General features: G+C 37.9%; 1 protein-coding gene across 1 annotated transcript in view; it reads right to left on the bottom strand.

The window, feature by feature from the left end:
- Positions 1-829: 829 nt before the first annotated feature.
- col13a1 (collagen, type XIII, alpha 1) overlaps positions 830-24187 on the bottom strand; it is a 144601-nt gene continuing 121243 nt past the window's right edge. Inside the window, exons 32-40 of the mRNA XM_060924958.1 lie at positions 24067-24093; positions 23860-23946; positions 21253-21288; positions 19872-19925; positions 19427-19480; positions 18282-18317; positions 10554-10640; positions 3280-3318; positions 830-1446 (exon numbers count right to left, since the gene is read on the bottom strand). Of these exons, the coding sequence (XP_060780941.1) occupies positions 1444-1446; positions 3280-3318; positions 10554-10640; positions 18282-18317; positions 19427-19480; positions 19872-19925; positions 21253-21288; positions 23860-23946; positions 24067-24093 (423 nt within the window). The 3' untranslated portion in view covers positions 830-1443. The remainder of the gene's footprint in view (positions 1447-3279; positions 3319-10553; positions 10641-18281; positions 18318-19426; positions 19481-19871; positions 19926-21252; positions 21289-23859; positions 23947-24066; positions 24094-24187) is intronic.

Raw genomic sequence — 24187 nt, 5'->3', positions numbered from 1 at the left:
ATTCAATAACTCTGAGCAAGACTTTTGTTTTTAGCAAATAAGACTGACTTAAAGTGATAAGGGTTTAACTATGATTTATTTAAATTTGATGTTCATCTTGAGAGCTTTTCTGACATTACGTCTCTTACTCCTATGGCTAGGAGCATGACAGCACAATCTGAGGTATTACAGCCTGATGACTGCTTTACTGAAGCTGATTGTTATTAAAGCTTTAGTTAATCTCAAAAACATGCCTTTCGTGGTAAGCAGCAGCAGCAATTGATCACAATAATCAAATGAATCACTCCTTCAGTACACACATGACAACAAAACAAAACAGATGAACAACAAACATTAGCTTGGGTCTCTCCTCATATGACTGGATGGTGTTTAAAGTGTAAAGGTTGTATATTATCTTGGCTTTGCCTTCGTCCTGATTTCAGCTTGTCAGGTGAGGTTCAGTAAAGCCGAGAAGCACAATAGCAAATGCAGCAGCTTGCTTGTCAATGAGCAGCAATATACATATGGTATAAAATTATAAAAAGTCATCATAGGTATTAGTGAGGTGAATAAAATGGCTTTGGCACTACTCTAACACATGGCAAGGGCTTATAAAAAAGAAATAGTAGTTGCTTAAAATAAGATCTGAACCATAATTGTAATGTATAGCCTGACAAGGCAAAAAAAAAAATTATATATATATATATATATATATATATATATATATATATATATATATATATATATATATATATATATATAATTATTATTATAAGGCATCCTGCATAGAGAGAGATAATCTCTTAAAGCTGCCAAAGAATTGCTCTGTTAATTTGTTGATTTTGGACTGAATAGAAAACTATTTTCAGAAAGCCCTATTTAAAAGATTAAAACATTTACTGACCATATATGCTAATAAGTTATGCATTGAGAGATACTAAGTGACTTGTTTAAAAATCTCAGTGCCACATTAAAGTTTGGTTGTATATCCTCAGCACACTGTTTTAAACGATCCCTTTTAGTAAACCTTACAGATTACAGTGGTGGTCAGTGCTATACAACTTTTGGTGTCTACTTTAATCTGAGAAATGAGGAAAGGCCGTTTCAAAAATCCAGCTCCACTGATTAGTGCAGCATGGTCTGTTACAGCTCATCAAAACACCATTATACAATAAGTTAATAGGCACATATCAGTTAACATAATGCACAAATATCATGCATATGCTGCCTCAGTATATTTTCTCCTTAATCAAAACATTTTGCATAATGCATAGGCACAGTATAAAATCCATTACATAAAAAATATTGCCAGTAATAAAAAATAAACAGTAATAAAAATAAATCTGTACAAAAGTCCTGCCAGTAATTTTAGGATGTTCTATATTTTTCCCAACATATAACAAAGCAAACAGTACAAAAATAAATATTCTATGTACAATCAAACACAACAATCCGGAATTAATGTCACTGCAAAACAAGAAGCACAAAAAGCACTTGTTATTTCATGCATGGAGCAAACAGAGGTACTTAGTTCAATAATATATCATTAGTGTTGCATAATTTTACATTAAATGTCTGAAATAAGTAAAATTAAACACTCTACAAACACATAAATATAAATGGATTATATGTATGGATTATCAATCAAATTTCAATAATCAAGTTATCAAAACATCCCAATCTGAATAGTATGCCTCCATTTTAAATGTTTTAGTTTATTCTAGGACAGGTTCTCAAACTTTCACAGCCAGGGACCCCTTTAACTGTGAAATAAATACCACAGACTTATTCAGCACAGAATTATTTTCTGAACACTATTCAAATATTCAACTCCAAAATATTCAGTATTTAGAATGTGTAAAATAATATTCAAGTAATATTTTGGAATCGAAGATTGTTTAAGTGGAGCCAAACAAACTATTTTAGGTCCAACTTGATGCTATTTAGAGTCCTTTTTTAAAATTATTATTGACTTTGAATTAAAGATAAACAAAACCCCAAAATAAACTCTTTTAGACTGACAGATAATATCCATATAAAACATGTTTTTATATGAGTGTTCACTTGTTCATATTTGTACCTGTATACTGTGTCCAGATTTTATTTTAAAAGAAAAACAATGTCCCTGGGTGCTGCCATCTCACTCTCTCTGAGGTCCAAATATCACACTCTGAGTACAAATTACGTGAGAGAATCCGAGATTGTGACGTCACTTACACGCCACTTGATTTACTTAGGCTGAGATCTAGTAGATACATCGCTTCTAAATTGTTGTAAACAACCGAAGATGCCCAAGTGTCAAGCGTTTGGGTGTAAAAGTAAGCCCGATCATTGAGCTTATTGCTGTCTATAAACTCTCCATTGCCAGCTACAAAGTGTTTGCTTTTTTTTAAATTATATTTTTCCTTGTATTTTTATGTGATATGCTTTGGTTTGTTTTTATTCACTGAGAAAAGGGATCTTTTTAGATGGCAATAATCGCATTGCTATGACGACAGGATTGTTTACTTATATCTGTATCAATACTGTGTATGCATTATCTGGCCGAGTGAGATTTACATTTCATAAAAGTGAAGTGTATTGATTTGCGTATTTTGTCCTCAGTAAAAATCACATGGTTACAAAAAATTTCTGATTAGATTTTTAGAATTGGAAGCTTTCATTTGTCATATATACATTACAGCACAGTGAACTTCTTTCTCTGCATTCAACCCAGCTGAAGCAGTGAAAACACACACACACACACACACACACACACACACACACACACACACACACACACACACACACACACACACACAGAGCGAGAGAGAGAGAGAGAGAGAGAGCAGTGGCGTCCAGGGATTTTTTATTTTTTTTAGAATTAGAAGGCTTTATTTGATGGCTTTGTGTAACGAAGGTAAACAGGATACTAGTGTGTCGGTTATGTCACGAGCGGAAACGTGAGGAGAGGGCACATCAGGGCACTTGCCATGATCGACAAACGACATTTATTTTTGGGTTTTGTTTGACTTTAAATCCATTCAATTCTAGTAACCAGTCAAAAAGACTCCTATAAGTACTCAATAATAAATAGGTATAGATGCATTGTGATTTCTACCTATGTAACTAAATGAACAAATCACATACCCCATAGCTACGCCTCACTCCCCCACCCCCTCCCCTGGGGTGTTTCAGGACCCCACTTTGAGAACCACTGCATTACAGCACTGGGTGTATTAGGTATTAGTAGGGAAGTAAAAAGTCCTTCATCACGACAAACCAACTGCAAAACAAAAGATTAGATCTCAAACTACTTACTTTATTCCAACATCCTGGTACTGGTAGACCATCATCACCCTGAGAAAACACAGAGGCAAAAAACAAAAAACACATTCAAAATCTAGGGGCATAAAATGTGAATAAGCATTTGCCAGTTTATTAGGTACAGCTACATCCTTTGGTCATTTTATCAGCTTCACTTTCCATACAGGATACACAGTCTATTGATGGAGGTGATCTTTAAAAAAAAAATTCCTAATTTTCTCCCACATTTGGTCTTGCCAATTCCCACCCACTAGCTATCTCTTCCCATCACATGACAACTACCAAACAGAGAGGTTGTAGCAAGCACATGCATTCTCCAAGACACGTAAAGTCAACCTTCACGCTCATGCAGCATCACAGTGCTCTCCAAATAACAAACTCAAAGGAATGTGCATTATTCTACAAACATGAGCTCACAGACGCCAGGGATTGACTAGTGTCGCACTGACTGACAGAAGAGAGAGAAAATATGCCATCTCTCCCACCCAGAGAGCATGGCCAAATTTGTTTTCTTGACTTTCACCCACGGACGGCTGTAGTATCATCGTGATTCAAACTCATGATCTCCCATGATAGTGCGAACGATTTTTGATTGTACTGCTCAGCAGCCAAGTCACTACGATTATTAACTGTAGCCACTGTACCTCCTCCAGGTAGTTGTACCCACTGAGTGCACAAGCAAACAGTAAAATCAATTTGCCAGTGCACTGCCATTTGCAGGATATTTTATGTAAACTATGACAACAATCTTCTCATTTATAGATGTTTATATCGCAGCACTGTTGAATTCTCAACTCTGATTGGTCAGAAGGTGTTGATTGATTTTCCATAACTGCACCACATGGACAGTAGTGCCAGCTGTAATTCAGATTACAGGCTTATATTAATGTCCCCATTCTACTACATTAGTTTATATAGTAACTCATTTACAAAAATGTAATGCAGACACGTCACTACAATATAAAGGAAATAAACAGATTTCACAAAATCTGTTGTTACTTAACAAAGAAAAACATACACTCACTGAACACTTTATTAAGCACTCCTGTACACCTACTCATTCATGCAATTCCTGTATCTAATAAGCCAATTGTGTGCCTGCAGTGTAATGCATGAAATTATGAAGATACGGACCAGCAGCTCTGGGTAATTTTCACATCAACTATCAGAATGGGGAAAAAATGTGATCTCAGTGATTTTGATTGTGGCATAATTGTTGGTGCCAGACGATTGGAGTTCCACTTCTGTCAGCCAAGAACAGAAAACTGAGGCCGCAGCGAGCACAGGCTCACCAAAACTGGACAGCTGAAGACTGGGAAAACCTAGCCTGGTCTGATAAATCTCGATTTCTACTGAGGCGCACAGATGGTAGGATCAGAAATTGGCACCAACAGCATGAATCCATGGACACAGCCTGCCTTGTGTCAACAGTCCAGGCTGGTGAAGGTGGTGTAATGGCATGGGGAATGTTTTCTTGGCACACTTTGGGCACATGAATACCAATCAATCATTGCTTGAATGCCATAGCCTATTTGATGATTGTTGCTGACCATGTGCATCCCTTCATGGCTACAATCTACCATCTTCTCATGGCTACTTCCAGCATGATAATGCACCATGTCACAAAATCATCGCAAACTGTTTTCATGAACATAACAATGAGTTCAATGTTCTTCAGTGGCCTTCCCAGTCATCAGAATCCAATAGAACAATTTTGGGATGTTGTACAACGGGAAATTCGCAGGATTAAAGTGCACCAGAAAAATCTGTAGCAATTGCGTGATGCAATCATGTCAACATTAACAGGAATCTCAAAGCAATGTTTCCAAAATCTTTTGGAATCCATACCATAAAGAATTGAGGCTGTTTTGAAAGTAAAGCGAGGCCTAACTAACCCTTACATAGTGTTTGGTGAGTGTATAATCACTGTTATTCTATCCACAGGCACTGGATATGAGCAATTGCGCACTCTGATCGGCTCTTTTACGACTAGGATACAGATCATATACCGTGAATATAGAAAAAACAAAATGGCGGCGCGTATTGCTGAACCAATTGAGGACGAAATAAAAACTGTACTTGAAAACAAAACTCAAAAAATTATCAAGTATTTAAAAGAAATAGAAACAGATAAAAGAATATAGGGATCCCTCCCCCCAATATCTCCTGTTCCGCACTCCAGCCCAGTCGGAGGGAGTAATGCACCTTTAAATTGGTTTGCCAACCACCAAAAAAACCCTAAAGAAGAAGAAGAAGAAAACCCCAAAACATAAAAAAGCAACAAAATATGGAATAAAAGAATTTGATGGTCAGAACATATCTTTTTTTTTATTTTTCAAGAATTATTATTGTAGCATTTTTCACAAATTGCTACTGTCATTTCACCGGTTTGTTTACATTCTAAGCGCAAATAATTTTGTTGGACGTTTGGTATAAAGTTATTTGTTGACTTTGCAAAAAATAAAAATGCTCTGTTTCTCAAAATCCAGTCAATGTGGATAGAATAAAACAGTTATTCCACTCAATCTCATCATACATGGCTTATAGCCTACTCGGCGCTATGTGCCTCATTGGCTATCAGCTCATGTAAGATTCGATTTCGTGGAACAACTGTTAAATATGTTGAAGCTTTTGAAGAGACAGTTATTTAGAGACACTGTCTTCAGGACAGAGGACTTTGTGCTGTGTAATTTCTCTGTAACACAACAAGCTGCAAATTTCTTTTCTTATTAACTTAGAGAGAATATTGGAGAGACTTGTGAGGGTATGACTATTTATAAGTGATAACTTGTATCATGATCATTCTCTGTCCATTAAAATTACAGACTGTAATCTTTGCAAACTGATGTGGTATAAGAGGAATAAAACACTTTGGGATAGGCTGTTATTGGAAAATAATCACCCCATAGTGCTGTTGATTATTTTCCTTTCACAACATGCCTTGTCATGTTTTAGTCCTTACTTAAAGTGATACTTTCATAGTTATAAAATTAAGGTTTCATATTTCCAACAATACATGCTTTGGTTAAACCCATTTCCTTGTCGTATATTTTTGAGGAAGGGGTGCCAGGCTAAACAGCTTTTTTGATGGCCCATGTAGATGTTAGTGTGGGAAGAATTGTTACACAAAGGGATAACAGAACTCACTTTATAGTAGTTCAAAATACATCATCCATGCAGTCATATGTGAATTTAAAAAATATCTAAGTCATGGGATTGTTCTTTATTATGTATTTATTCACTACATTTAGAATTTATTAGAACGTATTAAATATTAGGTGAAATGAAGGATTTATAAACCAGTGTTTGCTAGCTTTTTATATTATGTAATAAAATGTCCTTAGGATTTAGACATGCAAGATGTAGTTAACTGATTTCCTACCAGCGGACTCCATTAGAACAAAGGTTCTTGATTCCAGACCAGGGGACCCGCTGCCCTTCATCATTTGAAACATTACCAATTGCTGACACTTTCAGTCCAGTTGATCAACTAATTATAATGCTCCTGACAGACTGTATCAGGTATATGCTGTGTACTGTGCAAGATAGTGAGTCCCCAGGAGTGGAACTGAAGATTCCTTCACTTTCACTCTGTTAGTGTGTGTGAAATAGATGTTCTTAATGTTGAGTATCAGGTGAAGCATACAAGGAAGCTACTAAGGGATCTGGCAAACAAGTAAGCATGCAAGAGCAAAGAAGGACAGATATACAGTATCAGTCAAAGGTTTGGACACACCTACTCATTTAGATGTTTTTCTGTATTTGGACTATTTTCTACATTGTAGAACAATACTGAAGACATCAAAACTGTGAAATAACATGTGGGACATATATGGAAGTATGTGGTAAATAAAAAAAGTGTTTCATATTTTTGATTCTTCAAAGTAGTCACTGTTAACCTTGATGACGCTTTGCACACTATTGGCATTATCTTAACCAGCTTCATGAGGTAGTCACCTGGAATGTTTTTCAATTAACAGGTGCCCCATCAAAAGTTAATTAGTGCAATTTCTTGACTTCTTAATGTGCTTGAGATCAAACAGTAAATAGCCCTAGGTGGCATGGTGGTTATCATTGTTGCCTCACAGCAACAATGAGGGATTCTGGGTTCGAGCCCAGTGGCCCACAAGGGCCTTTCTGTGTGGAGCTTGCATGTTCTCCCCGTGTCTGCGTGGGTTTCCTCTGGGTGCTCTGGTTTCGTCCACAGTCCAAAGACATGCAGGTTAGGCTAATTGGTGGCTTTAAAATTGACTGTAGGTGTGAATGAGAGTGTGAATGGTTGTGTGTCTCTATGTGCCAGCCCTGTGATGACCTGGCGACTTGTCCAGGGTGAACCCCGCTTCTCACCCATAGTCAGCTGGGATAGGCTCCAGCTTGCCTGCAACCCTGCACAGGATAAGTAGTTACAGATAATGGATGGATGGATGAATAAATAGCCCTACACTGTAAAAAAAAAAAGGTTACACCAACTTAAAAATTCAAGGCAACTTACTGCACAGGATTTTTGAGTTTATGTGACAACTAAGATTTTTAAGTTTTGAAGAAAGTTGTGCCAACTTATACTTTTGGTCTCAGATTAGCCTTCATATTCACACAAACTTAATTTTTTCAGTTTTACATGATAAGAATTCAACTTTAAGGCCACTAATCTTTCTTCCAAGTAAAAACTTCAAAATTTGAGTTCAATTTTCTTTTTATCCCACAATAAAATAACAATCCAGTTCAAATAGCATGTTTATTTTAACATGATGGTAGCAAAACTGCTATAAAACTGTAGTGGCAGTGCTTTTTTGTTAAGTCACACATTCACTTATTTTAAGCCTGAAGCTAATTTGACAAACGAAATGTGCAAATAATTCAGCACCAGCCAATTAAAATGCTACAAATGGCATACACTGTAAGAAGTCTTTCAGTGGTATTGTCCATTTTACTTTATTTTTAAAAGTATATTTATTCCAATAAATCAATTTATTTTTCTTTTTTAGTTTTTTGAGTTATCTATAAGTAAAAAGTGTGAATATTTTTGTAACTTACTTTTTTATGTGATAAAATTAATTTTATTGGACTTCAACATAAATTGATTTAACAAAACTCAGTTTAAACGTTTATATCAGACGTAAAATGTCACGACCCGCCCACCTGCAGCAACGGAAGAACAAGCCCAGGTAGGCAGGCTTCACTGTCGAATGTTCCTGAATGTGGATCTGTGAGTTGTTTAAGTTAAGATGCTTTAATATGATGTACACAGTAAAAAAAACTGTACTCTGAATGTTCTACTAAGCAGCACATAATAATCTGAGGTCATGCATTCTTGTATGCACTAAATACTGACATTCTTGACTGTTAATACTGTCCAGCTTATTGACACGGTTTGGATATGGCTTGTGAAAATGTTTTAATAATATGTATACAGTTAAAGAAAGAAAACTGTACTGTGAAGGTGTTCGCAGCACTTTAAAAAGTTGAGGTCATGCATTCTATGCACTAAATATGGATGTTGACTGTTCATACTGTCCAGCTCACTGCCACTGTTTTGATATGGTAATGATTTAATAAAGGTTGGAATTTGATATGTCTTGATTTTTTTATTATTATGCTAACTAATTATTTTAAGCAGTTTCCATTTTCATGGGTGGCACAGTGGTGTAGTGGTTAGGACGGTTGCCTCACAGCAAGAAGGTTCCGGGTTCAAACCCAGCGGCCGGCGAGGGCCTTTCTGTGTGGAGTTTGCATGTTGTCTGCGTGGGTTTCTTCCGGGTGCTTCGGTTTCCCCCCACAGTCCAAAGACATGCAGTTAGGTTGACGTGGGGCGGCCGTGGGCTGAGGTGCCCTTGAGCAAGGTAGTGATCCCCGGGCGCTCTGGGCTGCCCACTGCTGTGTGTGTGTTCACTGCTTCAGATGGGTTAAATGCAGAGGATGAATTTCACTGTGCTTGAAGTGTGCATGTGATGAATAATAATAAAACAAAGAAAGGGTGAATTGGTCAAAAATAATAAAATAGAGTACAAAAATTATTTTTTCATTTAAATGTTACTTATTTTAATTAAGTCTTGTGTGTTTAATATGCTGTTTTTTACATTGATTTTACTCAATTTCTTGGCTTTTTCTGTAAACACAACTTAATCTTTTTGCATACATCGAAATGCATATTATTAAGTTCTCCTTACTCAAAAATACCATTAGTTGACTAAACTTACAAAAAGTGGTTGGAAAATGTTGCCTTATTTTTATTGAGTTAGATCTAGGCAACAGTTTTTGCAGTGTACAATGGTGTACTTGGATGAAAGATTAGTGGCCTTAAAGTTGAATTCTTATCATGTAAAACTGAAAAAATTAAGTTTGTGTGAATATGAAGGCTAAGTTATCTGAGACCAAAAGTATAAGTTGGCACAACTTTATTCAAAACTTAAAAATTTTAGTTGTCACATAAACTCAAAAATCCTGTGTAGTAAGTTGCCTTGAATTTTTAAGTTGGCATAACTTTTTTTTTTACAGTGTATTTCACAACTGTAGTAATCCACATTATGTCAAGAACCGCTCAACTAAGTAAAGAGAAATGATAGTCCATTATTTTAAGTCCTTTAATTAACAAAAATAAAGAAAAAACATTGAATTAGAAGGTGTGTCCAAACTTTTGACTGATACTGGAGAGAGAGAGAGAGAGAGAGAGAGAGAGAGCACCATACCACGGGGCACGGGGCATCCAACCCATCCAGGCCTGGCAAGCCTGGTTCACCTTTCTCCCCTTTAAAGCCTCGGAAACCCTGTTCATGAAATTAATCACATCAACATCCTGGTATACCACTGTAGCCATACAGGCCACTGATTAGCCTCTAGGTCAGGCCAGTCTGAAGCATGCACATTCATCCTGATTCTCTCAGGAAAAAGCCCTCAAGAATTCTGAGCGTGAGCTAATGATTTCCACTCAGTGAATTCAGCAGCACCTCCCCTTCCTGACAATCCTGAAAATGGAAAAGTCCCAGAGAAAGTTCTGGTTCCTGCTCAAGGACTTCATTTCACTGATCCTAGATTCCATTTAGGTGCATGGCATTGAAGCATACAAAGCTGTTCACATGCCTTCCTAAAATAAAATGTGATTTTGCCAATATTGAAGTCCATGATTTGGACCAGAACCACTTTGGGTATTTGTTAATAAATTAATATCAGATCAAGACATAAGGTAATGTCTATGGCTCCTGGGACTCTGTTAAGCCCAACAGCCATTGACACCTTTAGTCTTGATGTGGCACATTGAACGAAGGACATACCAAAGGACAAGGGGCATCTAATCCTGGGGCTCCTTGGTCTCCCTTATCCCCTTTGGCCCCCCTGTTGCCTCTCTTGCCCCTCTCCCCCTGCAAACAACAGTGCATTTAAAAAGACAGCTTTTAGTCCTCCCTTTGAACTGAAGCAGTAATTGTTATATTTTATATATATCACCATCACTATGAATAATTTCAAGCGTTTAGATGTTTTAAGAACATATTTTATTGTACTGAATTTAGATAAAGCATGATAAGAAAGGGATTTAGGTGTGAGGGGAGGAGTTAAGGGCAAGGGATGTCAGCCAAAGCTATTGGTGTGCAAAACCTTCATTTAGTCGCCTACTAATACACTTAATCACTACTGAGTACAGAATTGATTTGTATCCGGTATAAGGACTGCAGTACTATTAAGTTTCAGTATCAAGAAAATTCTCAATTCCAACTGAAGCACTGAAACTGGAGGTTTCTTTCTCCTATAGACTGTAACTGGACTAATCAGGATGTTTTATGACCTAAAGTAAATTGGCTTCAAATTCTGGACTGAGAAATTGACCACATGACCTTGTGACCCTTTGACCCTTGTGACTGACTTTTGCATAAATAAACTACCAAGTAATGAATGAGTAATTTAAATTAGTCTCATAGCCAAAATGTTGACTACTAAAGCCCATCAACTCATAGTTTATTGTCATTTAATATACACTGAACAATTTTGTCCACTAGATGGAGAGCAGCACTACTAAACAAATCATATTTCTAAGCACATATTACTGGGTTCATAATCTGAACAAGTTGTTACGTTACTGAACCCAATGCTCAACTGTTGATATTACTGTATGTAATTTGTATGATCTGACATTTCCATAATTTTCAGATGTGAGTGCATAACCTTAGTAGTTACAGTGTGTTACACAGTGATGAGATGTGAAGGTTCCACACAATCTGAAGGTTACAAAAATGTCTTCCTCGTTTGTACTGGAGGCCATTTCCAGACATATGGAAATACATCTAGACCAAATTTCGCCTACGTATATTCTTAAATAAAAATTAAAGAAAAAACAGACCAGCTTAGTAAAGTGTTGCGCCACATGAGCCATCAGGAACAGCTTCACTGCACCTAAGCATAGATTCTACAAGTCTCTAGAACTGTACTGGAAGGATGAACACCATTATTGCAAAACTTATTTCCTCAACTGCTGTGCTGAAGGCGGTGATGGACAGCACTGTCTAACAAATCACTCATATACTGTATATTCAACTGGATTGAGATCTGGTGACTGTGAAGACCATAGCATATGATTTATACAAGTATTGCTTTCATACTCATCAGACCATTCAGTGAATCTTCATGCCCTGTGGATGGAGGCATTGCCATCCAGGAAGAGGGCACTTGCATCAGGATAGAAATGTTTCATTATTGGATTAAAGTAATCAGTCAGAATCACGTTGTATTGACTTGCAGTGATATTACTTTCTAAGAGGACATGGGGTCCTGAACCATGACAGCAGCATGTCCTCACAGCATAACAGAACCACCGTTTTTGGGGTGTTTTTTTCCCTTTAATTTGTCACCTTAACATGATCGTTGCAATTTAAACAAATAAATAACTCAAGGAAAATTTGAGCTTCAATTCAGTTATCTCCTGGAAAACAAACACTGAAAACAGGGTCCACTGAATAAAGGGTCTGCACACCAAAGTCTAAGGCTTTTCAGAGTTTCTGTGAATTTGGGATTTCGTAGCTGAGGAACTGCATCTGACAGAGTGCACAGATCTCAGGCTGAAGACAGCTATACTGTTACATGGAAAGATAGCAGGCGACATTCAAAACAGAGGATGTTAATTTCTAGTACGCTCTTTTCATTTCTCATAATGATATATCTACACGGTGTCTGATAAGTCAGGAACCTGTGAGAGTAAAACTACATTAATTTTGTATGCATTATTTACAGCATATGCTCAAAGCTTTTTCTCAGCTGCTATATGCATTTGCAGATTTTGCTCAACAGACTCAGAGCAATATATTTACTCAACATATTGCCATTGGTTCATGACATTTTGGACGCCCCGTATATTAGCCTGAACACTCTAGCAAGGTGTCATGAGTTATTAAAAAAACAGTTTCTGATTCTTGAAATTCTTTTTAATTTTCACTGATTATATTCAGGGGCGGCACGGTGGTGTAGTGGTTAGCGCTGTCGCCTCACAGCAAGAAGGTCCGGGTTCGAGCCCCGTGGCCGATGAGGGCCTTTCTGTGTGGAGTTTGCATGTTCTCCCCGTGTCCGCGTGGGTTTCCTCCGGGTGCTCTGGTTTCCCCCACAGTCCAAAGACATGCAGGTTAGGTTAACTGGTGACTCTAAATTGACCGCAGGTGTGAATGTGAGTGTGAATGGTTGTCTGTGTCTATGTGTCAGCCCTGTGATGACCTGGCGACTTGTCCAGGGTGTACCCCGCCTTTCGCCCGTAGTCAGCTGGGATAGGCTCCAGCTCGCCTGCGACCCTGTAGAACAGGATAAAGCGGCTACAGATAATGAGAATTAGATGAGATGATTATATTCAAAGGTGCAATTATCTCATTTTTCAAATACACCTAGTATTTTATTATGGCCAAAATACTCCATTTATAAAAGCATTGCGTAGTCTTTTAGTTAACTTTAGTTAACAGATTTTAGTGTAGTTTCCTGTTTGTTTGTTTTCCATTTAAAGCATGGTCTTTCAGTATTTTAGAACACTCTATTTTTAGCTTAAAGGCCTTGTGATTCCTCACAAATAATTACCCATCCTGAGCTGTTAGCCTTGAAGAGATAAAGAATGAGATTTTTGAGAACTGTGCACACTATTTGAGGCAGACGACATTAAAGGCTAGCTGGCAGGGAGGAAAGTGGAGGAAGGCAGGAGGAGTAAGGAGGAGTAGTGACCCAGACTAGAACATTAGAGGAGCAGGAGGAGGCCAGGGAGGGACAGAGGGACAGAGAGGACGGCAAAAACAGCCATGGATCACAGACCAAGGTGCAGGGGAGGAAAAGGGGAGAGGAAGACCTGCAGAAAAAGAGAGGAAGACAAAGGAGGAAAACAGTAAAATAGTACGGAGTCCTGTAGGTCCTCCTCAGCATCTTCAACTGAACTTGGGTGGGTTTCCCAAAAGCATCGCAGCACAAAGATCATCGTTAAATGGTAGCGCGAGCAGCACAATGAACACTCTCTCTCCTAGTTAAGATGCTCTTAGTGTTAAGAGGCTTTTGGGAAACCCACCGCTTACCGTTAATAAAACTCTTAAAGAACAAGCAATCTTTTGGAAGTAATAAAAATTGTGCATCATTGAATTTATCTAAAATCGACCGATATCTATTTCTGAATATTTTGCGAGGAAATGCTGGGAGGAACACTGACATTCTTTCAAAGTGGGAGGTTTTCAGGCAGTGACAAATTAGTGTTAATAGGAAGGAGATGCACATATATTGTGTCAAGAATGAGGGATGGAAATGTGCATGAGCTAAACACAGACAGTTTTCTAACCACAGGAAAAATGATTCATTTTGCAGGACCTTTTTACAAGTAAGCTATTACGTCATGCTTAAGGGGCTGCACTCCTAACACAAGGTGAGAATATTTATGTCTAAATGATGATGATTCGGTACTGTACAAAAGTCATAGGCATAATTTTTCCCCCCTAAAATCAAATGTCATTGAGAAACATGTAGGTAATTAAAGAAAGTAACACTAACTAATCATCTTTGAGGCTGTCTGTTATCACATACATAAACAGAAGCAAGTGACACAAGCAAAGTCTGCAGAAGAACTGTACCAGGTTCTTCTAGATGCTTGAAAAAAAATTACCATTCAGTGTTCTTATGAAACTGCACAACAGTAAACAGATGCAGTTTTAAAAGTAAATGGTGGTCATGGCAATTACTGATTTGGTATGGTTTAGTCTAGTTAACTGCTCTTTATCAACTCTTCATTTGTATGTGCATAAATGTTTCCTTTCATTATTTTTGCTTTGGCTTTTGCACAGTCCTGTATGCGATTACTATTTTGGTATTATTTATAGGTCTATGATTAAAATTATATCTTCTGATTATGTACTGAGAGCTTAATTTTTTTCTGTTAACTGATCTAATAAATAATAGACATTATTTTGGTGCTGACACAAGATTAGCTTTGTGGTGTTATTAATTTATTTACCTGTGAGCTAATTTTTATCCTCCCGGCATACAACCCCAATTCCAAAAAAGTTGGGACAAAGTACAAATTGTAAATAAAAACGGAATGCAATGATGTGGAAGTTTCAAAATTTCATATTTTATTCAGAATAGAGGGCGGCACGGTGGTGTAGTGGTTAGCGCTGTCGCCTCACAGCAAGAAGGTCCTGGGTTCGAGCCCCGGGGCCGGCGAGGGCTTTTCTGTGTGGAGTTTGCATGTTCTCCCCGTGTCCGCGTGGGTTTCCTCCGGGTGCTCCGGTTTCCCCCACAGTCCAAAGACATGCAGGTTAGGTTAACTGGTGACTCTAAATTGACCGTAGGTGTGAATGAGAGTGTGAATGGTTGTCTGTGTCTATGTGTCAGCCCTGTGATGACCTGGTGACTTGTCCAGGGTGTACCCCGCCTTTCGCCTGTAGTCAGCTGGGATAGGCTCCAGCTTGCCTGTGACCCTGTAGAAGGATAAAGCGGCTAGAGATAATGAGATGAGATTCAGAATAGAACATAGATGACATATCAAATGTTTAAACTGAGAAAATGTAAAATTTAAAGAGAAAAATTAGGCAATTTTAAATTTCATGACAACAACACATCTCAAAAAAGTTGGGACAAGGCCATGTTTACCACTGTGAGACATCCCCTTTTCTCTTTACAACAGTCTGTAAACGTCTGAGGACTGGGGACTTGCTCAAGTTTAGGGATAGGAATGTTAACCCATTCTTGTCTAATGTAGGATTCTAGTTGCTCAGCTGTCTTAGGTCTTTTTTGTCGTATCTTCCGTTTTATGATGCGCCAAATGTTTTCTATGGGTGAAAGATCTGGACTGCAGGCTGGCCAGTTCAGTACCTGGACCCTTCTTCTACGCAGCCATGATGCTGTAATTGTTGCAGTATGTGGTTTGGCATTGTCATGTTGGAAAATGCAAGGTCTTCCCTGAAAGAGACGTCGTCTGGATGGGAGCATATGTTGCTCTAGAACCTGGATATATCTTTCAGCATTGATGGCGTCTTTGAAGATGTGTAAGCTGCCCATGCGACACGCACTAATGCAACCCCATACCATCAGAGATGCAGGCTTCTGAACTGAGCGCTGATAACAACTTGGGTTGTCCTTCTCCTCTTTAGTCCGAATAACACGGCGTCCCTGATTTCCATAAAGAACTTCAAATTTTGATTCGTCTGACCACAGAACAGTTTTCCACTTTGCCACAGTCCATTTTAAATGAGCCTTGGCCCAGAGAAGACGTCTGCGTTTCTGGATCATGTTTAGATACGGCTTCTTCTTTGAACTATAGAGTTTTAGCTGGCAATGGCGGATGGCACGGTGAATTGTGTTCACAGATAATGGTCACTGGAAATATTCCTGAGTCCATTTTGTGATTTCCAATACAGAAGCATGCCTGTATGTGATGCAGTGCCATCTAAGGGTCCAAAGATCACGGGCACCCAGTATGGTTTTCCGGCCTTGACCCTTACGCACAGAGATTCTTCCAGATTCTCTGAATCTTTTGATGATATTATGCACTGTAGATGATGATATGTTCAAACTCTTTGCAATTTTACACTGTCGAACTCCTTTCTGATATTGCTCCACTATTTGTCAGCGCAGAATTAGGGGGATTGGTGATCCTCTTCCCATCTTTACTTCTGAGAGCCGCTGCCACTCCAAGATGCTCTTTTTATACCCAGTCATGTTAATGACCTATTGCCAATTGACCTAATGAGTTGCAATTTGGTCCTCCAGCTGTTCCTTTTTTGTACCTTTAACTTTTCCAGCCTCTTATTGCCCCGTCCCAACTTTTTTGAGATGTGTTGCTGTCATGAAATTTCAAATGAGCCAATATTTGGCATGAAATTTCAAAATGTCTCACTTTTGACATTTGATATGTTGTCTATGTTCTATTGTGAATACAATATCAGTTTTTGAGATTTGTAAATTATTGCATTCCGTTTTTATTTACAATTTGTACTTTGTCCCAACTTTTTTGGAATCGGGGTTGTATAATACGGGGGAATGTAGCTATCGCTCTGTCTGTCTGTCTGTAAACATTTTAGTTTCTGAAGCATAACTCAAAAACTATTAGGAATTTTTTCACAAAACCTGACAGTTATGTTAAGTGATGAGAGGAGTTGTGCCTTTTGAGATTTGGGGATTTCTGTGATTTTTATTCTTTCTGTATTTCCATGGCAACCAATTCAACTTAGGAAAATTTGGAGTGGGGTTTCATGTGGGGGCTGGGGGGCATATGTCATCTCCTGATGACTCTTGTTCTTCGATGTACCCAGCATCATTCCATGAACAGAAATGAAAGCATCTGTATGAATACGTGTAAAGCGATGCAGCAGGGAAGATGACTTTCAAAATCTGTTTATCCTGGTATTTGGAAACTACTTCGGTTTAAAAATGTGTTAATTTTACCATCTAAAAAGATCCAACCTTAGCTCCGACACAAGGCCAAAAAGTTGCTTCAGTTGTAGATCATGATTTTGTGGGCATACATTATTTAAATCATTTCACTCCAACCAAAATAGGCTACTTCACCCAACTACTAACTAAATACAACTTTATCCAATAAATAGGCACAGAAGACTCAATAAAGGAAATAAGGAGCTGATTTGATTGTGTTTGATCTGACATTAGCAATGTATTTATTTCAATCCAGCCCCCCCCTTTAATAACTGTGCTGTTCTGCATTGGTTATCATCTGCACAGATGGTCATAGTTACAATATTGAGAAATTAAGGACAAACATATCGGGTCTCTTTTGCGAGAGAGGGAGAGCTCTGCACACTCAAGGCCACTAACCGTTGATGTCACTGGCTGGTGATGTGTTCACTATTCACAAAGACATCTGTTTACAACTAAAATCAATCCCACAATGCAATGTGGGTTGACACTGATGTTTCCTCTTGAAGGCAATTTCATGTTTTTGTTTTGCCTTTTCCATTGTTTACTTTTATAATCTACTTTTTTGAATTTATATATTTACAGAATCAATGTTTTTTCCGTACTGTACATGTAAAAAGAACCTGCAAAATAAATTCACACAGCTAGCAAAAATTCATTTCAATAACACAATATTCATATATGTTTGTAGTAGTAGAAAATACATAACTTGATTTATAAACATTACTATCACAGATATCAGATGTTTTTGAAACCAGCATTATTCTGCTCATTTTAACAGCAGCTGTAGTACAAAAAAAGAATAAAAATATGTGTACATGCAACTATTAATCCCAGTATCTCTACAAACTGTGCTTGCCGTACATTCTACACTAGATTTAACAGCTTTGACTGGAGCAGACTGGGTTTTAGGCTTCACACAAATCTTCCTATTAACAAACTGGCCTGAGTTTGCCAAAAGCATTGCAGCACAAAGATCATTGTTAAATGGGAGAGCGAGCAGTACAATGAACACTTTCTCTCCCTGTTAAGACGCTCTTAGCATTAAGAGGCTTTTGGGAAACCCACTGCTGTGTTTTTATGAAAACCTCAATGTCTAATTCAGATGCAACAGCATCAAAACTTACCCGGTTTCCTTTTAATCCTGGTGGTCCTACTAAGCCCTAATAAAATGAGGGAAAAGATATGAATGACTGGAAAATATAGTGCACATATTTATTTATGTCTACAATCTACAGTAGTGTGCAAAAGTCTTAAACACATGTAAAGAAATGTTGTAGACCAAAAATGGTTTAAAATTAATGAAATTCATTTTTCAACATAAAAAAAAATACAATAAACAGCAGTAAGCCATGATAAATGAAACAAAGTCAATATTTGGTGTGAGATAACCCTTTGCTTAAAAAAATAAATAAAAAATAGTAGTCTCATTTACAATGAGTGCAGTTTTATAAGGAAATGAGCTGTAGGTTTTACTGATCATCTTGCAGAACCAGCCACAGTTTTTCTGGACACTTTGACTGTCACACTTGCTTCTTCATTTTGCAGCAAAACCTAGGAGTCTTCATTATGTTTTCTTTTTTAATCTGAAAAGTGGGCTTTTATGTAATATGCTGCTCAGATACAAAGAGTTTTTTATGTAGCATTTAATTTTGTGCTGGAAAACAAACGTTTGGAACTCTAAAATGTTTTTGTACTGACTCGATAATGTAGAAGTCTCATCTTATCTCATTATCTCTAGCCGCTTTATCCTTCTACAGGGTCGCAGGCAAGCTGGAGCCTATCCCAGCTGACTACGGGCGAAAGGCGGGGTACACCCTGGACAAGTCGCCAGGTCATCACAGGGCTGACACATAGACACAGACAACCATTCACACTCTCATTCACACCTACGGTCAATTTAGAGTCACCAGTTAACCTAACCTGCATGTCTTTGGACTGTGGGGGAAACCGGAGCACCCGGAGGAAACCCACGCGGACACGGGGAGAACATGCAAACTCCACACAGAAAGGCCCTCGCCGGCCCCGGGGCTCGAACCCAGGACCTTCTTGCTGTGAGGCGACAGCGCTAACCACTACACCACCGTCCCGCCCAATGTAGAAGTCATAAAACAGAAATCGATAACAAAGTTTGTATGAAAAAAAATACAGTGCCTAAGACTTTTGCACAGTACTGTATATCACTATAGGAAATGTGCGGACTATTTTCTGTATAATTTAAAATATCTAACTGCAGTTGATCTTGATGGGTTGGAGGATTCACTGTACTTACAGGGATGCCTTGAGGCCCTGTTGGTCCTGCTACTCCCATTTCTCCTTTCTCACCCTACACAAGTAATATGAGATAAATACAAATAAATAAATTACATTTAAATGAGATTTGATTGCATTTGATTGTAAATCAAACATGTCATGGCCTTGGGCTGAAGTGCCCTTGAGCAAGGTACCTAACCCCCAACTGCTCCCCGGGTGCTGAGTGTGGCTGCCCACTGCTCTGGGTGTGTGTGCGTGTGTTCACTGCTTCAGATGGGTTAAATGCAGAGGGTGAATTTCACTGTGCTTGAAGTGTGCATGTGACAAATAAAGGTTTCTTCTTTTTCTTCTTCTAAAAAAATAATATTAAGTCTATGTTTTGTACTATATGTAATACAGATGCAGAAACGGCTTACTAACAACTTTATCAACTATGCATCATCAAAGTTGAAAATGTATCTCACCCTCTCTCCTTTTGGTCCTGCTGGTCCAGGTATACCAGGCGGTCCTATAAGACCCTTTTAAGGAAAGGACAAACATTTATATGATTCAGCCTTTAAAAGAAGGCAGGGCTCGGAGTCATGAAGTCATGAAGGAAAAGAAAGTACCAGTAGATCAACAAGCATTTCAGAGTTGACAATGAGCTTTTCGTCACTTCCATTTTTTTCTTAATCTTCTCAGTGCTGACTATATCTATGTTCTAAGTAAAGGAGATTTATTAATAGTGCTTTCATAAAGTGATGGAATTACGGTGAATTTTCACTTTAAAAGAGTTCACGTCATCGTTGAACTTATAACTACCAGATGGGAAAACACTTGGACATTTTCTGTTATTGACCACATAATAAATAAAATCTTTCTGTGAGAAATGTTTAATAAGCTTTATGTGTTTCCATCAAAACCACTAAATTCCAAGTCCAACGCAATAAACAGCTCAGAACAGAATCTGGAAGCCATCCTTTCATAATTACCGTAACTCCAACATGATATGAGGGCACTATAATTTGATTTCTGATAGTACTTCTCCAGTGAACAGTGCGGCTCTGCATGACACCGCTATATGTTGCTTATAGTAGGATTACCGTATGGGTAATTTGCTGAGCCGAGCCAAGCCATACTGCACTGCCCATTGGAGTGCTATAACACTCAAGATTCTAAAGATTATTGATCTGGAAAATAATGATAAATCCATCTTCAACTCTGATCTCTTGACTTGGACAGAATTTAACAGAATGGAAGTTAGACTTTTTGCCTTCCTGCAGTATCCATGTGCAGCCATATATAGGATATGCCATACTGTGATCATACAACATGCAACCGCATCCAAGCATGCTCTCCTGGTATATCTGAAGGTCAACATTACTTTTGTTTTAAAGAATAAAGTTTTTGAAATGTGATTATCAGAGGACAGTCATCTTGAAATACCAAATATGGCAGTCTGGAAGGGCAGTCTGGAAGGGCAAGAGATGATTTATCTTTGTATGGAGCTGCCCATGTTCTACTCATGCACCCAATCACTCATCTCAATGCTGACGAGTAAGAAATGGTGTGGCTTGTTTTGTGCTCTTGAAGAAGCAAGAGGTTACAGGCAAACAGGTTTATGGACAATGTAATTTCAAACGCCATCCCTGTGCCAATCCAGCCTCACCATGTGTCTCTACAAAGACCTTAACCAACGGGCGATATGGAAAATAAGCAGAGAAAGAGAGGCAAGCAGACAGACACATACTGTATGTATTCAGACACATAACCACTTGCAGGCAGGCTGTAGAAACAGAAAGATAGAAAGAGAAGAAGGGAGATGAGAGGAGACGGGGTGAGGGGAACGGGTCTTGTGCCACTCACCACTGGACCAGGCTTGCCGTCTAAACCATGAGCCCCCTGGACAGTGTGTAAAGAGTTACAGAGTGGAGGGGAGAGATAGAGATGGTGGGGGGTGAGGTGGGGGAGTGTGGGGTGAGTGAAGCAGTGATTCGTGTGGCATAAAAATAGCTTTGATGGAGGAATGACAGTGTGGCTGATGACGTGAGAAGTAGACAGTAACTCCTTTTAACTTTCCACATCAGTGTAAGTCACATTCTCTGGGTAGTTGTACCCTGATCAAGTGCTTTGATGCATTATCTGAGAACATTTTTAAATGATTACAACAAGAGTTGGGTATATAATTTATTTCATTACTGAGACTGGTGGTATAAGTAGTTGAAGTTCAGGAATATACTGACCTATGCGCTGTCCCTGGCATAAGAAAACCCTCACTTTATAAGAGAAGAAAATCCGTCTGTAAATTGTGTACAGTGAAAGTATTGCTTATATATAGGTCTGGCATAACACCTAAAAAAATCCAACATGCTCAACACCCCAAAATATATCTATATTACCTAAATCAGTTAAATACTGTTTGAAAAATGTAAAATAATGCTAGCAAAATAAAACCACCAATAACATCTGGTAACAAATAAAGCAATGTGTCATACATTAAAAGCTCTTAAAGTATTTATTTTTCTTTTTTTCTCTTTCTCTTGCATATGAAATAAGTGAAAATGTGTAGAACAGATTTCATCACTAAGGGATGTTTTTTCCAAATAATTTTAGGGAATAAATATTCATACACTGTAATGGGAAGCTAAAATTATGATTAAAAGTAGACGGCCTTTCAATTTCATAAAATCAGTGAAATTTAGTTCCCTCTGAAATTTGGTCATTGTGATATATGTTTATTTCTGTAATATCTAAATAAAGGGGGGGGGCATTCTGTGGCTGGGAAGCTATTTAATTTGAAGGGATTCCTTAGCAAATAATGTGCATGAAATCACTCGCTTCACGCAGTTAAGCAGACAGAGGAAGTCCGTGTGTACATGCGCAGGTTTACCTTTGACCGCGTGCTGATCGTTGCATCATTCTGTCACTAAAGCAAACAGCTGATAACACCGAGGTGCTCGCTGACCGCCGATATTTATTAGTATGGTTCTGTGTTTCCTTTCCTTCACAACATAACATCTTTTCTTTTCATTTTCCGTTACTGTAGTCGGTCTTTCACGTTTCATTCGCACACTCATGTCCTCCATTTTCCTTTCCTGTTTCAAATTTGTATCCCACAATGCCTTGCATGAACGGGGAAAGCCCACCATGTGATGCATTATGTAGTATCTTGTATTGCATCATGGTGAAGCAGGAAAAAATAGCAGAGAATTGACAGCCACATGGCCCTAAATTCATTAATTGTTCTATTAAAACAAAACAAAAAAAACTAATAAACTTGGAAGTCTGTGATCCGAATTCAGTAGCTTTCGGTCCACTAAACAAAAATAATTGGGTGTCAGGGAAAATTCTTTTTATGACCTACACTTGAAAAATCTGAAAGTCAGTCTACCTTTGAAATAATTATTAAAATGGCCCTTAAAGGTTTTCTTATGACAGCAACAATACCCAAAATATAGTTTGCATCGATATGAACTGTTTTCTTTTCAAAATGTTTCCTTTTCTCAGCAGCTTCCTGCCATCAAAATTTGGAGAAATGCAAAAGGAGTTATTGTGCTACTGATTGGATTACTAGAACAAGTTTCTAAATGACTAACACCATAAAGAGACACCAAAAGTTAGGAAAAGTTCCCCTGAAGTTCAGAGTGGACAACACTGATTGCATGCCTTTTAACGCATCAAAGAACATCAGAAATTATGTAAGAATAAAAAAAAGTCATTATTACATTATAAAGTATTGTGGAGGGTTCTTGCTCTCCATCATACTAGTGAATACAATTAAATATTGGGTACTTTTCCCAATTTCTCTGTCGTCAATTTTCTTGATAAGAATACTATTAGAAAAATCTATAAATAAAATTACGTGGTTTTTTTTTTGTTATTTAGCAAGGTTTATATATATATATATATATATATATATATATATATATATATATATATATATATATATTATCTTAACGCACAACACATACTCAAAATACATTGTCTAGCTGTATTAATTAGAAGTTAATAAATGTATTTAGTTTACTCCACAGTCAGAAAATATATACAACATCAAGCAAAAGATAATACTACCAGTGACAGTGTATTAAATTTGGTCTGTCAAATTTTATATCTATATTTGAGGATAATTATATCTGACAGTCTGGTCTGTCTGCTACTATCTATCTGTTCCATGCACTCTTTCTGCACACAAGGACATTCACTGCTTCATGCAACTTGACACCATTGCACTCAATAAGCCATCAGCCAGTGAAGCCCAGTCTTAACGCCACAGAAAACAGCAGCACATTAGTCATATCACATAAACACAATCCTAACACACAGGATGTGCTTTGTTCCTAAAAGCATGAACTGAAAGAAAACGTTATCATTATTTTGATACTTGCATATAAATTACTAGCTTTTCAAGACATTTAGCCTGAGTGCTAAATAAACACTTGAGATCCAAAAATAGTACAGACGTGTACTTACCGGTAGTCCAAGATGACCCCTATCTCCTTTATCTCCTTTCTGTCCAGGTGATCCTTTCTCTCCTCTTATGCCCAGACCTGGTTCCCCCTGACAGAGAACAGCACAGAATAAATTGACATACTTTGACTTATGAGGTTTATTATAAAAAATTGTATAAAATGCTAAAATGTGAGACTGGTAGACACTACAGTAAAGCATCATCCTCACCTTTGGCCCTGACAATCCTGGAGATCCCTGAAAAAAAATGTATGTTTGAATTGTATATTTATCCATCCATCCATTATCTATAACCACTTATCCTGTGCATGGTCGTGGGTAAGCTGGAGCC

The sequence above is a fragment of the Neoarius graeffei genome, chromosome 7, assembly GCF_027579695.1.
Source record: "Neoarius graeffei isolate fNeoGra1 chromosome 7, fNeoGra1.pri, whole genome shotgun sequence".
Lineage (NCBI taxonomy): Eukaryota > Metazoa > Chordata > Actinopteri > Siluriformes > Ariidae > Neoarius > Neoarius graeffei.
This window is presented reverse-complemented; position numbering and strand designations above follow the sequence as displayed.